At 40.3% G+C, this 15,516-nt stretch overlaps 1 protein-coding gene and 1 non-coding gene across 4 annotated transcripts in view; both read left to right on the top strand.

Annotated features, from left to right (window-relative positions):
* The first annotated feature begins 403 nt into the window (after nt 1-403).
* Nucleotides 404-476, top strand: trnam-cau (transfer RNA methionine (anticodon CAU)). Its single transcript has one exon. It is a non-coding gene; the product is annotated as a tRNA-Met (tRNA).
* Nucleotides 477-1,769: 1,293 nt separating this feature from the next.
* LOC108902611 (glypican-5) overlaps nt 1,770-15,516 on the top strand; it is a 48,768-nt gene continuing 35,021 nt past the window's right edge. The window contains exons 1-7 of one of the 3 annotated variants that reach the window (XM_018704550.2): nt 1,770-2,217; nt 4,537-4,698; nt 8,794-9,338; nt 10,692-10,874; nt 12,112-12,293; nt 12,451-12,510; nt 12,799-12,921. In XM_018704550.2, coding sequence (XP_018560066.1) covers nt 2,040-2,217; nt 4,537-4,698; nt 8,794-9,338; nt 10,692-10,874; nt 12,112-12,293; nt 12,451-12,510; nt 12,799-12,921 — 1,433 coding nt within the window. In that variant the 5' untranslated portion in view covers nt 1,770-2,039. The remainder of the gene's footprint in view (nt 2,218-4,536; nt 4,699-8,793; nt 9,339-10,691; nt 10,875-12,111; nt 12,294-12,450; nt 12,511-12,798; nt 12,922-15,516) is intronic. The other 2 variants (XM_018704549.2, XM_018704548.2) reach the window with 2 other exon arrangements.

Raw genomic sequence — 15,516 nt, 5'->3', positions numbered from 1 at the left:
GGGCCGCAGCACGATGCATTCAGGGTCCGTGGGAAAAAACCCATCATTTAAATGTCATAGTGCCGAACAAAACTGTTCGCTGGCGTTATAATTGTACTTCACAAAAATCCGAATCAATTGTGTGATAAGTATTCAGATCATATACTTGAGTAGAAGTGCTAACACCATACCGTAAAAGGGTTTCTGCAGTGAAACGGGTAGGTACGAGACCTTTCGCTCCGAAAGCACTGCGAAAACTCCATAGAAAAGTGAACGACGTGTAATCCCTCTTTTGTTCATCCACGACCAAATTTGACAATTTAGAACGAGAATATGACTTTTATAAGCAAATTATCTAACGCTACCCGTCATATAATAATTGTGTGTACCAATAAAAATATATGGCCTATCCTTTAATCACAGAGCCTCGTTGGCGCAGTAGGCAGCGCGTCAGTCTCATAATCTGAAGGTCGTGAGTTCGAGCCTCACACGGGGCAGAATTTTTTTTTCGTCGTCTTCACTTCGGCCAAATTGTGTACTGTTTCCACAATGCATCTTATGTTGTTTCGGTTAGGCAGTCATGTCGTTACTTTTAAAGGGAAATAAAATATCGCACTTAAAGCGATAAAGGTATTGTTTAGTTGTCTGCACTGTCGTGTAAGGTTGTCCTTGATTAAGTCATCAAGTAGCAAACTGACTTGACGTGTTGTCTTGGCTACGCAACGTGACCTAACTAGCAAATTCACACAGACAAACGTTAGGATGAAAAAACTGGCGTAATTAGGTTTCTTTGTAGGAGAAACGTCAAAGAAAACCCTCCGCTAAGTTGTAAAAGTGTTAGCAAAAGACAGGGTATGCGATGTAATTAAGGCACTGATTAATGGATTCAGCTAGCAACGACTTGTTTGAGTAACTCATTGTAGCTAGCAGCAGGCAGCAATGGACCGTTAGTTAACTTTTTACTTACCTTTACTCAAGTACTGTACTTAGCTTGTGCTTGAGTATTTCCTTTTCATGCCACTTGAACATCTATTCCACCGCATTTCTTTGAGAGATTTAGGTAAGGTTATAACATATCATGCTTCTCAATTATGAGGAGTTCCTGCTTTTCCTTTTACTTACAGTAATTTTATTATTATTATTATTATTATTATTATTATTATTATTATTGTTATTATTATTGTTATTATTTTAATCATTTTCTCAGGAAGCAAGAAGATTCGGGGTTCGAGCCCCGGGCTTTTCTGTGTTGAGTTTACATGTTCTTCCTGTGCCTGCATGGGTTATCTCCGTGTTTGGTTAATTGGTGACTCTAAATTGCCCTTAGTTGTGAAGGTGGGCGTGAATTTTGGCCCTGTGATGGACTGGCGATCTGTCCAGGGTGTAACCCGCCTCTCGCCCAATGTCAGCTGGGATAGCCCCCCTCCCACACCCCTTACAGATAAACGGTATAGATAATGAATAATGGATGGTGGAATTTCTTAGGATGTGCTGTTTAAAATCACTCCGCTATGACCCAAAGTGACCAGCAGGTGGCGCCTGTGTCCCAGCTGGAAACCGTGTTTTCCACTGTTTCCTCTTCACTCATAGCAATCAGTCAGATTTAATGGAGCCAATTTGCTGCAGCTGCTGTTTTAAAAATGACAGATTTATAACGGTAATTACAAATACATAAATACATGCACGGCCACATAGCTTAGTGACATGAGTAAATTGCTTTTATATATGACTGGTGTAACAGACATGCTCTTATTGTGATGTCAGTTTCTTAACTCAAATAAGTTATTGTGAACATTGCGATAAGTGCTTTAAAACAGCCACAACTTTTCAAATGAAACAGTATTTAGAAAGTACTGTGCATATGTCAATTAAGTAATTGAGCTGAAGTGAGTGGGAGAGTCAGAGAGAGAGAGGAGGGCTCTGAGTCTGACACTGGGCTCCAGACAGGCTTAACTGGCCGCAGATGAAGTTTTCAGTCACACGCTGCAACCGTGCGGGACTTTTCAGGAATTCACATTATAACCATCCAGACTCTCTTATCTTCTGACTGAGATGTTGCGATGTTCCGTGCAGCCTTACAAAACGTGGACTTGTTTCGGGTGATTTTGCTGTATTTTGTTTTTCTACGGGAGACCGGCTGTAGATCAGCCGATGCAGACAGCTGTCATGAGGTGAAGACAGCCTACATGATGCGCCAAATAGGCCCGGTGGAGCTGGTGCCAGACAAACCGGGAACAGGTCAGTCAGTCCCTTTGGAAATATTATAACAGGGAATGCCATAGATATTTACTTATTAAACACGTATTATAAACTACAATGCAAAATTAAACTAATTAGCATTTTTTAAGTTGTTAAATAACTCCACATCATGAAATGTAAATTGTTACATAGGTAATAATAATCCAGAAATGTAATTTATAAGTATATAAAACTAGTAGGGACATTCTTCTGCATAATTACTTTTCATTTTTGATATTTAAGGACATTTTCTTATAATATCTATGTACTTATGAACGTAGGACATATTTAGTATTTTTTCAAAGTATTCCTTACTTAAGTAAAGGCTCCAAATACTAACCACAATAGTGTAAAATTAAAGTTAATGTCTCTCCTGCTCTGAGATGTATTATACATTATACCCATAGCTTTCAAGGCCAAATTCCAAATATTACAGATCATCACTGTGCTGCATAAGCCAACACCTAATGGAGAGAGGTTATTAAAACGAACCCGAAATAGTGTGGAACACTTATATAGATCGCTTGAAAGCACGTTTGGCTATAAGTGGCGGTGTTAAAGATGTTGTTTTCTTAATGTGAATGTCACTTTTAGATTTTTTTTCTGGCACATTATTACTGACCTGCAGTCTGTTTCAAGTGTTCAGCCATTTCTTAAATGTTGAGTGGGAGATCATCCTTTTCAGCAAAACTGCACCCACAGAAAGGTGGTTCTTATCAGGCAGTGGAGGGAATGATACAGATCTGGACTTAATCTTCATTTTCTTGCAGCCTCAACATAACTTTAAAGTTACATGTGATTATTTCAGTGAATGAAAATGCACAGGATTCAGATATGTTATTTATATAATCAGCAGACATAAGGTCATCTCTGCTGGACATTGGTAGTTGACACTCATGCAGCTGCAAGAGAGGGGAAAGTCAAATAAGGCATTGTAATATTTCTGTGATGTTACTGTTAGTACTGCGCTGACTGGCAGTGTGCCTTGTGCTTGTGATTGTTAACAGCTAGTTAACAATGCTCTTTGGCAGACTTGTCTGCTAATTATAGACGGTTACGACACCAACTTTGAACAACTCCTCTGAGTCTGTTCGTCTGGCATTCATTGATCATGGATGAATTAGCTTGAGAAAGATTTCATAATAAGGAAGATTTCCACAGGTGATTGACTGTTTTTCTTTTTCACTAAGACATCCACACAAACACTTCCTGCACCTGATTGAACTTGTGCACCACACCCTACACTGTCAGCTGTGTTTTCTTCCATGATTTAAACTGAAAAAAGGTGGTTGTTTTGGAAATATTGTCAAATTTATCTTGAACTATCAACTGAAAATTGTCTCTGGATGGTTGAGCTTGAGGTTGAAAACAGAAGTTTCACCAAGGACTCTTAGCAAAATAACCTCTTTCTGGAAATTTAGTTAAAGTAGTTAAATGCAAAATTTTGAGACAACAACAGAGTTCACATATCTTGCTGTGAGTTTTGCAGGGGTTGTTTCCAGACTTAAATTATGTAGCAAAAACTGAGTTTACACCTTGTAGTCTGGCTGCAGTCAGGCCTCCAACCAACCTGCTGCAGATGAGGAATACAACATACAATTACCAATAAATAGTAACTATCTCAGTAATGTAGTCGATGGTCAGCCAGGGCTAATAAGAATAGCTCAAAGTTTCACACAGGTCTGTGTGTGTGTGTGTCAGGTCAGACATACTGTAGGTGGACGGTCCATTTCCCTTTCTCTCTCTCCCTTGATCTCAGTCAGCTGCCTGACAGCTTGGCTTACAGCAGTCTACCAAAGTCAGTCCACACACCCACATATACTCCAGTGTGAGTGGTGAAGTGTCGCCCACTGTGCTTGTCATCATGTCAGGTCCCAAAAGACTCATTGCAAAATTATTTTTCGCTGTGAAGGATTGTGCACTAAATGCTTTTAGATTACAGGTCCCTAATTAGGTTAAATAACTGAATTCTTTTTGATGAGTTAATCAGTGGTAATATGTTGGGAAAAGGTATTTACATAAAGCTTTAAACAACTTATGAACAAAGCTCTTGCTCTGAGTGTCTTTTGAGTAGCCCAGTTAAGACAAATGTATTGGCAGAATTCACTCTAGGTCTTTATTCTTGAAAAGTATTAAACATTTATCAGATTTATTATTGTGTCTATTAAATATTTTGAGTACATTTAAAAAAGTCAGCACAAACCTATGCAGACTTGTGTTGGATGAGATTCAACCTCTCTGTAGATAAACAAAGTACATACATACAAATACAAAGAAATCAGCACGTCTGAAGCTGTTTCCCATGTCTGTGTCTTCCAGATGAGTCTCTCCGAGTGTGCGTCCACCCTGGGCCCACTTGCTGTACAAGTAAGATGGAGGACAGCTACATGGCGGCTGTTCGCAGTGAAACGCAGCAAAAGATGCAGTCTTACAGCTTCGAACTCAAGTACCTGATTGCTGGACACACCAAGGCCTACCAAGGTAAAGGAGATAGAGTTACACAGAGTAGAGATGGTGTTGTTCCTCCCATACATTATTGAAGAGAAAAGCATATTGGAGAATTGAAAAAAAGTTTTCTATTTTCCCTTTTTTATTAATCAGTTTAATATCTTTACATTTTTAATTGTTGATTGGACAAAACAATTATGTCATTATCATTCCAAGGCTTCATCTTGGGACTGTGATGACCATTTTGTGACATTTATTCGACTAAATAATTGGAGGGAAATGTCTGTGGGTGATCCAGGGACCCAAATCAAAGTGACTTTGATGGCTGTGGTGATTTTGGTGTTTTAACAGTTCTGTCAAGTGCCTGTAGCCCCCCTGTCATTCTCACTTTGTATGTTCATCATGAAATGGCTAGTTTGTGTCAGGGTGGTTATGCGAGGCCAGTTTATTTTGTGAGGCGCCACAGTGGCTAGCCAAACAAACAACTGATGTTCGATTGAGTCTTTGTGAGAGCAAACTCTCAGAGGGAGCAGCGGAAAACTTTGTTACAACTCTCCGCTCTCTTTCTGTGTCTGTCTGTCTCTGTCGCTGCAATAATCAGGTTTTGTTCGTGACCAATGAGAGAGCGAGGGACGGAGAATGTTTACATTCAGTACGTATCCGCAGCAAAGTGTTGTTGCCGTGGGCAACAGCCGGTCTCTAACGGCTGCTCTGAATAGGAGGAAGAATACTCTGCTTGTCCACTTGTCTCTCATCGCTATTCACCAGTATGTGTGAGCATGTGTGTGTGTGTGTGTGTGTGTGTGAAAGAGAGAGAGACCTTGTGTGTATGTGCTTATGCACACAAATGTGTATGTGTGTGTGTGTGTGTGTGTGTGTGTGTGTGTAGTGTGGAGATTATGGAGGGATAGAGCTGATGAAACCTAGCAGACAGACACGGCAAACATGTACCTCTCTGTTTTCTTTTTTTTCCTCTCACTATCTCTCTCTCTTCTCCCCTGCTACATCTGAATGCTCTCAGGCTCAGTTTCAGCTGCTATTTATGCCCAGTGGATGGCTAAACCATCCAAGGGTAAAATTAATGCAAAACACCCCATACATACACAAAAGAAGGGCCAAAACTGCAGCAAGTGCAAGGGAAAAGATGTTTAGAATTTGCTGCATTTATGTGAAATTTACCAGGCTTAAACAATATAATTTAAACATTTACAGAATTACTTAGTTCACCCTAATAACAAAATCCATCCACACTTTTTTATTAAACTTAAAGTCATCTACCCATGCAGATGTTTATATGTGCTCAAGTTTTAAGACATCATTCTCTGAAAATACTGCAGCTACGTCAATCCAGTGGAAGTAAGTGGAATTTTGACTCTGCTGCTCAAAGTTCTGCAAAAATTGCAGAAAACATTCTTGTAGCAGAACAAAGAGAAAAGTTAAAATCCTTTATTTAATTGCACATTCTACTTAAAAACTGACTAATTTTGTCCTCACCTGGTCTTACTTGTGTTGGAAATGATTTAAACAGGCCAGTGTCCCATTCATACATTTACACATAAGGTCTATGTGGCAACCACTACTTACTTTTTAGGTTGAATATGACATTGACAAATCAGAAACAGTGTGCTTGATACTCAGGAGACCACAATGTCAGCATTTTTCACAGGAGCAGTTTTTTTATGGTAGTTGTGCCAGATATCACAAAACATGGATAAATAAAACAAAATTGATTTGGGAAATGAAATTAATTTTGCACAACAGCAGTATTCCTCAACAGCTGAGCTGAATCTCAAAGGGTCCCCTCTCTAAAGCACAGTGATTATAACCCACTAGAGAAACTGAGACATGCCCAGAGCGGTTGTAGTCAGGCTCCATTTACACCCTGTGGATTACTTTTGCGTGCGCGTGTGTGTCTGTGTGTGAATGTGTGTCTGCATGCTTGCGTGTGTTTCTCCTGGCACCGCTAAGACCCTTGTGCCCTCTTCTCCACGTTGCAGCTGTCGTCCAATCACGAAGGGTAAAGAGCCAATCACATGACCCCCAGAGCGGTCTTTGCCTTGTCACTCGATGCCGTCTGTATTTGAGTTGCTATTGCCAGGACATGGGTATGCAAACACATAAAAGTGGGACATTCTCACTCAGTCCGTTAGTCTAAACAGCCCTGCCACTGCTGTTTTAAAACCTCATCTCCTGACTAGTTGTCTTTTTTCACTCACTCACTTTATTTCATCTATTCAGGTGAAAATGAGTATGAATGTGCAGAATTAAAACAAACACTATGATACTGCTGCAGAAACTGTTCTGGAGGTCTTAAATGAGAAAAGAATATGCATATTTTTTAATGTTGTGGTTGCCTTATGTAATGATTTCCTTATTTAGTACATTTGTGAGTTATTAAATACATTCCATAATAAATTGCTGTCACTTGGAGAGTCAGGTGGCTGCAGCTGTGATAGTGAAATACGAAGAAGACACTGAATGACTTGGTGAAAGTCACAGATAAATAGGTTTGTCTCACTCTCTCTCTTACTCCCAGTAGTCAGTGTGTCTGTGTGTGTCAAGATGCCAGCAGATTGACATCATCCTTTTTACTTGGCAAGTTTCAAACATAGCCACACACACAGACGCAGGCATACAACCTCCGTTAAGGGGAGGGTGCTATCCACTTTATTAGACCCTGTTGGACATAGGAAACACAGTGGATCATGAGATTGGGCCTCTCATTATCACCTGACCATAGATAACAGGGTAGTGAAAATGAGCTCAGCGATGAATTAAGTTGTGAGCTATTTTGGCTCGTATGCAGCAGGATAAAGTCAGTCCAAGGTCGGTTAGACAGAGAGTGTGAGGCACACACAACTAATATATGAGCACAGATATGGAAATGCAACATCTTATATGTGGGAATGACATGCATCTATATCAGGTGTGTCCCCATTTAAAATTGGAACAATTTTATGCAGAACTGCTGCATATAAGTTACATAGCATATTGTATATGTGCCACCTATACAGTATATCTACTTTAAACTTCATAAGTTTACTTAATTTTTGACCATTTATGGAAAATTTATGTTACAATAATAACTTAGCAAGGGGTTTACTCAAAGATACTGTACACATTTATAACAATTGCACTGTTCACAATGTAAAACATCCTATGTGACTGATATATGACATAATGAAATTGCCAGTGGTGATGCATCAGTGCGTAAGCAGAATTTAACTTTTTTGCTGGTTAAGATGGAATTAGTAAACTACTTCATATACAGTTCAGTAGTTTAGTTCATTGGTTCCCAACTTTAGTTCGAACAAGATAAGGGTCACAAGATAAATATTAGGTATCATGAGATGATTAACGGGAGAGGAAAGATGGAAAACAAAGCGCTCATACACAAATCTGTTTTCAGTTTTTGGATTTTCCTCTAATCTTTTATTTATGTGAAATATTGGATAATTTGAACGCTTAATGAAATTAAACCACATGAGAAGTTTAGAGAGGAGGCTTCTGTCTTCTGAACTGCGAACAACTCGTCTGAAACATGACATAAAGCCATAGCTAAACACTGTAGTTATGTATAAAATGTTTACAAGCCTTTTCCATAATCAAAATAATCAGGCACTCCAACCATAAGATAAATGTAGTGGAGTAAAAGGTACAAAATATAATTGGGTAAATATGTAAAGTAGAAGTACACAGCACTTGAGTAAGTGCACTTGTGTCTCAGTTGTGTCTCTGAGACACAAACAGTGACAGTCTTCCTCCATGTGTCTCACAGAAGAAAGCTCAACATTTTTTTCCCTTTGGTCAGAATCATGAAGACAAGAAGCATCATCACTGAAAGCTAATTCACTATGCAAGGCCCTAATTTTTTTAAATCACATTATTTAGCATTAGCCAAACAAGTTAGCTACAGGACTGCTTGGTATTGAAACATTTCTTATTACAGCGTGATGATGGCTCATTAGATGGAAGAGAGGATATTTTTATTTAGTAATAGTAATTAAGTAGAGTAGATCCTCATTCATGTTCATGACTAGTTATTATGGATGCTTGTCATGATGAAGGAGCAAAAGATCCTAAGCTAAGCAAAAGATCCCTCTTCCTCTGTCCTGTCTCTCGTTCCAGAGACCTTCGAGTCGCTTGTGTCCTTCACATCCAACCTGACCAGCTCTCTGTTTGACAGTGCCTACTCCGCTCTGGCGTCCGACTGTCGCCCCCTTGTGTTTCAGCTGTTCAGCGACATCAAACGCCACCTCTCCGGGGACTCTGACTCCTCACTGGACAACACTGTACGTCAATTCTACAATGATCTCTTCCCTTTGGTTTACCGCCGTCTGCTCAACCCTGGGATTGGCCACACATCACTCCAGTCCTTCTCCACCTCCACCACTCATGATGACTGCCTGCGTTTGACGCGGCAGGATGTCAGTCCATTTGGACCCCACCCTCGCCTCCTGGTCAGCAGCCTGTCCCGTGCCCTCAGGGCGGGTCGAGCATTGAGCCGACTGCTCCGACTGGCTGGAGAAGTTGTGAATGCGACAGAGAAGGCAACGTTATCCAGAGAGTGTGGGAGAGGGTTAGTGAGGATGCAGTACTGTTCCCACTGCAGGGGGTTGACACTGATACGGCCCTGTACTGGACTGTGTGTTAACATTATGAGAGGATGTCTGGTAAGTGGTTGAATGTTTGTGCATTTCCTGTTTGAATACTTCTATCTGCTCCCACCTCTGATGTCTGTACACTAAATATGGAGCTGGAGCTGGGAGTTGATTAACATTGCTTAGCATAAAAACTAGAAGAAGCAGATAAGGGTTATCCCAGCTCTCTCCAAAGTTCAAGATACACCTTCCAACTAAGATGGCATAGCTTGTTTTTCTTCTTTATGAAGAATTATGTGCTGTAAGAAAGCAACTTTCCCAAAATAAATAAACAAACTAATAATAAATAAACTATTCCTTTAAATTAAATTAATTCCTAAAACTCCTTCCAAATCTAAGGTAAAGTAAATGTTTTGCTCTTCTAAATTATTTGTAATCACTTTCCAGATTTAGAATTTGGCAATTAGCAAAAGTTCATCAAATTATATTCTTTTCAGGCCAAGTGTGTATGTGTGTTGTATGTGATACTGTTTTAGATGCATGGGAGGCTTCGGGGGTGTATTTGTCTCCCTCTGCCTCTGGAGAGGCATGTGAAAAATTGCTGTAATGCTCCCATCTCTCACATTACTGAAGCAGTAATTCCCAGCATTTTATCATCAATAAATCATTCCCACATTTACTTTTTAGACTGACAAATAACAAGAGCATTGCCAAGAGAACTGGCAGTGTCCTCTGTGCATCTTACTGGGCTGCTTCGAAATTTGCTGGACAGCTCTAACAGTGCCCACAATAGAGAGACTTCTTTATAGCACAAAAACTGGAAGATGGCACTGTTCATCCTGCTTGAGAGTTTCTTGGAAGCAAAGAAAGTGTGATGGAAAAACAACTCTCGACGTGTTTATCCTCTTCAGTGGAGGAAAGGAAAGAAAAACACGTACATTAAAGCCATGGGGAGTCAGCGGGGCAAGTAGGAACATTCCCACTGTGAAAGGAACAATATGGGTCATGGGAAATGCAGTCTTGACTATCCTGTCATGATGATAGAAACTGCCAGTCATCTCCAGCGTCGGCTCATTTCTCTCCATCTATTTGTTTTGATTGATTGATTTTAGAGTTTGATATATTACCATGTGGTGATTTCAAGTTCTTGCACAACTCAGAGTCCCGGCGACAGGTGTTTAGGTTGCAAAAATCATAACTAGAGAACAAAAGGCAAAAATCCAGCACACTGTCCACCAAACAAAGCACATCTAAGCAAATTTACCAGTTTTTGAGAGACATATTAGAATACCTTTTTATTTTTCCTTCCATCTCTTCCTCCATCTTTCCTCACTTCTGTCACCTCTGCACCCTTGTATTCCCCTCTCCACTCTGTAATCCCTCACTTAATTTCTCTTCTTTTCCTGTTCATTCTGTCTCCTCTAGGTGGGTGTAGCAGAGCTTGGGGCCCCCTGGGGGAGTTTGGTGGTACTGCTCCAACGGTTAGCTGCCACTTTAGCAACTACCAGCAACCACAACAGCATGGAGTTAGCTCTGCTAGCGGTCCGAAACCATGTGAACGATGCCATTCTGCACGCACAGCTGCACGGGCCACGCATCACAGCCACAGTAAGCAGAGGGGATGATGGGATGGAGGGGAAATGTCTAAGGTGTTAGCTTCGTAATGTGATTTGATATTATGCAGTTTGAATACCAAAGTAATTGTCTCATTGTAAAACAGAATCAGTAAAGAGCTCAAAACTAAATCATGGACCCATAACAGGTTCCTGAAACATCCTTGCTAATATGCCCCCATGATAAAGTCATTTGAATTTTGGACACAGAGTGAGGAAGGCCGTGGATTTCTTTCAGCCTGGCAGTCTCCTCACAAAAAGCCTTGTACCTAGATGGGCTAAAAACAGCCTCATTCTTCAGAAAATCTGGGGTTCCCCTCAGTCTGTGTGTGTGTGTGTGTGTGTGTGTGTGTGTGTGTGTGTGTGTGTGTGTGTGTGCGCGCGCGAGTGTGAATACAGATCCAGTGCCAGACAAAGGCTGTGGTTGGCGGGACAACCAATACCCAGAATGCAGCTTGGTTCAGAGTGATGAGAAAGTTTCTGTGGCTAATCTCTGGACAAACAGACGACACACAAACACATGCATGCATGCACACACCGTTGGAGGAGGAAATAGAGTAGCTGTCCAACTTTGAGAGAACATTGTGGACTTAGTAGAGTAGATTCCTGAGAGGTAAACAAACACACACAAGCATAATCACACTGCTAATTGTGGCTAACAAGAAAATACCACTTCATTAAATATTTGATCAAGCTTTTTATTCATTAGACACCAAAGGCTAACCCCTAACCCTTTAACAGTTTAAAGGTGTTACGTGCAGCATTTAGGGTCAATTGATAGTTGTACCATGAGTTTTGAGATAGCACTTGTTCTGTAAACAAATAAAAAACCTGTTAAGTAGGTCTTTATTTTCCTTGATAACATATTTTGTATTATGCTCCACCATGTTGAGTTTTGAGAAAAAAATTGCTGGATTCTCTGCACACAAATTTTACTTTGGAGATAATACACAAGGCAAATCCAGTCTTGCTGTTTTGATTGCAGCAACATGTTTGATGTTATTTTGGGAGCTTATCATACAAAACATACAACTAGAGCCAGATGTAAAACACAAACACCAAATTCACATAGACAGACAGTTAGCAAGCAAGTAGAGAATTTAAAACAGCTAATGATGGTTGAAACATCCAGCCTCTGAAAACTAGAGTGAATCTACTTAGCAAAAAACAAGCCTAAGCAACTGTTCTAGATATTTCTATGTACATGACTTTGCTTTTCTTTCTCTCCTCAGGTAGAGAAGGTGTGTGGTCCCCAGGCAGCTGGTCCCATGTTCACGAGTGTAAATCCTAACACCTCCCATATTACGACATCGGTGACTCCTGCTACATCACTGACCTTAGAGAGGTCATCTGTGACTTCACCTCCCTCAGCGGACCCCATTGCTCATCAGCGTCTGCAGCTGCAATCCCGGAGGTGAGTTACATCTGATGAAATGTATCAGAGTGTCTGTCATACATTAAATGAGTGGACAGAGAGACCTTGAGTCATAGCAGAAGAAAATCAATTCAGATATTTTATGTATGTGTGTGTGTTTGTGTTGATGTGTCTATGCACATTTGTTTTCCAATAGGTTGTTCCCTCTTAAAGGTTCCAGAGGTGACAAGAGTCGAAGCCTGAAAAAACTGTCCAGGTAAATTAATCTCCACCAGTTGCGCCTTAATTATTATCATTCAATGAAAACTTGAATATGATTTTCATCAGGCATTCATTTTCAAAGGTACTAAGAACTTCCCTCTCTCCCCTTGTTGTTTTCAGTAACTTATTGAAAACAGAGTCTATCAGAAGGGAATTCACAGGCAATTGGGCATAACAAGTCTTAACTGGAACAAATAAAAACATATAGTACATTAGTCCTTCTCTTCCTTACAACAACCCAAGTATTCAACTGTGCACAACTCTCTCTCTCTCTCTCCCTCAGGGAGTTTGAGGGTTCTATCCAGCGGTACCAGTGGTTTTTCTCAGAGCTGCCAGAGATGCTTTGTGAGAGTGAGATGGAGGTTGAGCAGCACACATGCTGGAGTGGCCAAGACGTCGCAGAGAGGTACGTGTGTTGCATTGTAGCAAAAGAATTTTCCCAGGAAGGGCCTACCAAACACCAGGCATGTAGAGTAGTTGCTCAGACGCAGTATGTGGTCCTGGATAAATGATGAAAATGTAACCCTAATGGCGAGAATGTGAAATTTCAGCATTTCAGTTTAGATCTGATATGCTTGAGTACAGAACTAAAGCTACAGAAAAATGTTTACCATTCAAATGGCCATGTAAAATCAGAGGTAGTGAATAGTTAACTTGTCCCTGAGTGCGAGAATGTGGTGCTGCTACAGTATTTAGCATTGCATCCTCTGTCTGTGCCCATACTCTGCAGTACATTACAACAACATTGATGTGGGAGATGTATTTACTCCAATATACTGTAGCTTCCAGACTAAAGTGACAATCCACTGAATGTGTGAGAAAGATATTAAGTGCCACCTGGGAATTTACATGAACTCAGCTGCACTTAACTGGCATAAATCATGTTTTTGTTACTTTAGGTAAGTCTGATATCAATGTGAAATCTCCTGGATTATTGTTGAGAGGATCACATTCCATCCAGCGTGTTTGTATTTTCTTCATTTATCTGAAACTTAATGAGCATTAAGTGCAAGAAATGGGTGCTTCATTTGAGTAGTCATCCATGTCTGTGTGTTAATTTTACTCAGAATATTTTTTTAATTAAAAAAGAAGACAAAAGTGGAGCATATGAGAGTGTGTGTGCACATGCACGTGTGTGCATATGTATGTGGTTGTCTGTAAGTGTATGTGTGTGTGTGTGTGTGTGTGTGTGCGCGCGCGCGTGTGTGTGGTTCCTAATAGTTGCCAGGGCAGGGGGATGACAGGGTTGTGAAGGTTAGAGAGTTCGTTTCCAGAGTCTTTCTCATGGTGATTACATTGGCAGCTTAAACTGGTAACAAGACAAATGGGCACACACACACATACACACACAAACCCTGCAATACACACAGAAATATGGGATTGTGCTCATCTGACATCTCACAGCCCTGTCCAACACACACACTATCCATCTCAGTAGGGAATCAGTTGCTGTGATGGAGAGCGTTTTCTGTTAAAGGTCTATCAACCATATGAAACAGGCTATGTAGCCTTGCAAGGACATCCTACACAAACAAACACACACACAAACGCACAAATACATTGCTTTGTCACGATCAGTGCTACAGTGAAGGCCAGTAAACCTTGTATTTAATAGCCCTGCCATTTCTTTGTGTCAGCTGATATCTTAGGAGAAGCGGGGCAGAGAATATATGGCTAAACTCAAAAGGACCAACATTCATTGCTACATTCCATAACATACATTCATGTAAAATATACATTTATTATGTACATTAATGTGTTGAAGAAATGCAGATGGTTACACCCTCAGTGTCGTAATTCTTGTAGTTGAATATGTTCCATCTTATAGTCTGGCTAAATATGGTGGAAAAATACGGTATGACAATATGTTTAAGATTCAGAATTCCTTATTAAAAATCACTAAACTGTGATGACCATATGTTGTATAAGTATTTCAGTCCCTTAATGACTGTCTTGTTGAATACTTTGCCTTAAGTCAAAGAACTGAACTGCTTAAGCATTTGGATAGAATTACACCCCAAAGAAGCAGTTTATCATATTCAGCCAAAACACTGCCACACAGTAGAGATGTTATTGAAAAATTAGGTGTGATTAAATTTTAATTACCTGCTTTTCTGCCTGGAAAGGTGTTCCACACAAAGGGGCGATACAGAAAAGCTGTAGCTTCGCTGACATATCAGGTTGCCTGATGTTCTAAATCAGTTTTTTAAGAAAAATAAGCACAGAGGATAAAATGTCTTAGTGGAGTGTTTTGTTCCAAGGCACTATGTGTCTTAATAGCCTCTGATTACTGTGGCCTCTGAATTTTTTGATTTCTGTGTTCAGCTATTAAAGTCTGAGTATATGAGTAACAGCTTAAAATTGTTGAGTGAACAAAAACAAAATACCCAGCCTTTCCCATCTTTATTCTAGCATGTAAACACGCACAAGACTAAAATATTCAGTAAAATATTGAGAAATCCTCAGACTGTTTTTATCTGTGAAGTGCGTGGTTTAAGGTGGTGAGATTCGTCTTACAGGGATTAGAAGGGTTGTTGCACTTGTTGCCTGTGTTGGAGCGCAGCCATTCTGTGCCTCTCTGACCTCTTTACATCTTCTTCTCTCTTGCATCTATCCATCCACCCATTCATTCATTAATTCAGCCATCCATTCATCGCTCCATCCTTCTATTCAGACCTCCATTCATCTCCTCCGCCCTCTGACCCACTTCACTTACAAATGTCTGTGTTGGTGAGAGAGTGTGTGTGAGATGGAGAAAGAGGCGGCAAAAACACACAGACTGATGAGAAAGTCTTAAAGTGGACGATAAAGGAGAGGAGAGCAGATTTTAAGCTCCTCTTTCTTTTGGGTTACGAGCCAGCATGATGGCACCTCTGTCTGCTGTCTAAGGAAATGAGAGTGCAACAGAAGATCTTATTTCCTCACTAGTCCCAAAGTCAAGCCATGACTGACTGAAATGATTTGGCTGAAACATTTATTCCCAAGAGCAGCTTAAATAGCA

Source organism: Lates calcarifer, linkage group LG17 (genome assembly GCF_001640805.2).
Source record: "Lates calcarifer isolate ASB-BC8 linkage group LG17, TLL_Latcal_v3, whole genome shotgun sequence".
Taxonomy (NCBI): Eukaryota; Metazoa; Chordata; class Actinopteri; family Centropomidae; genus Lates; species Lates calcarifer.
The sequence above is the reverse complement of the archived record's forward strand: the minus strand, read 5'-3'. Positions and strand labels throughout refer to the sequence as shown.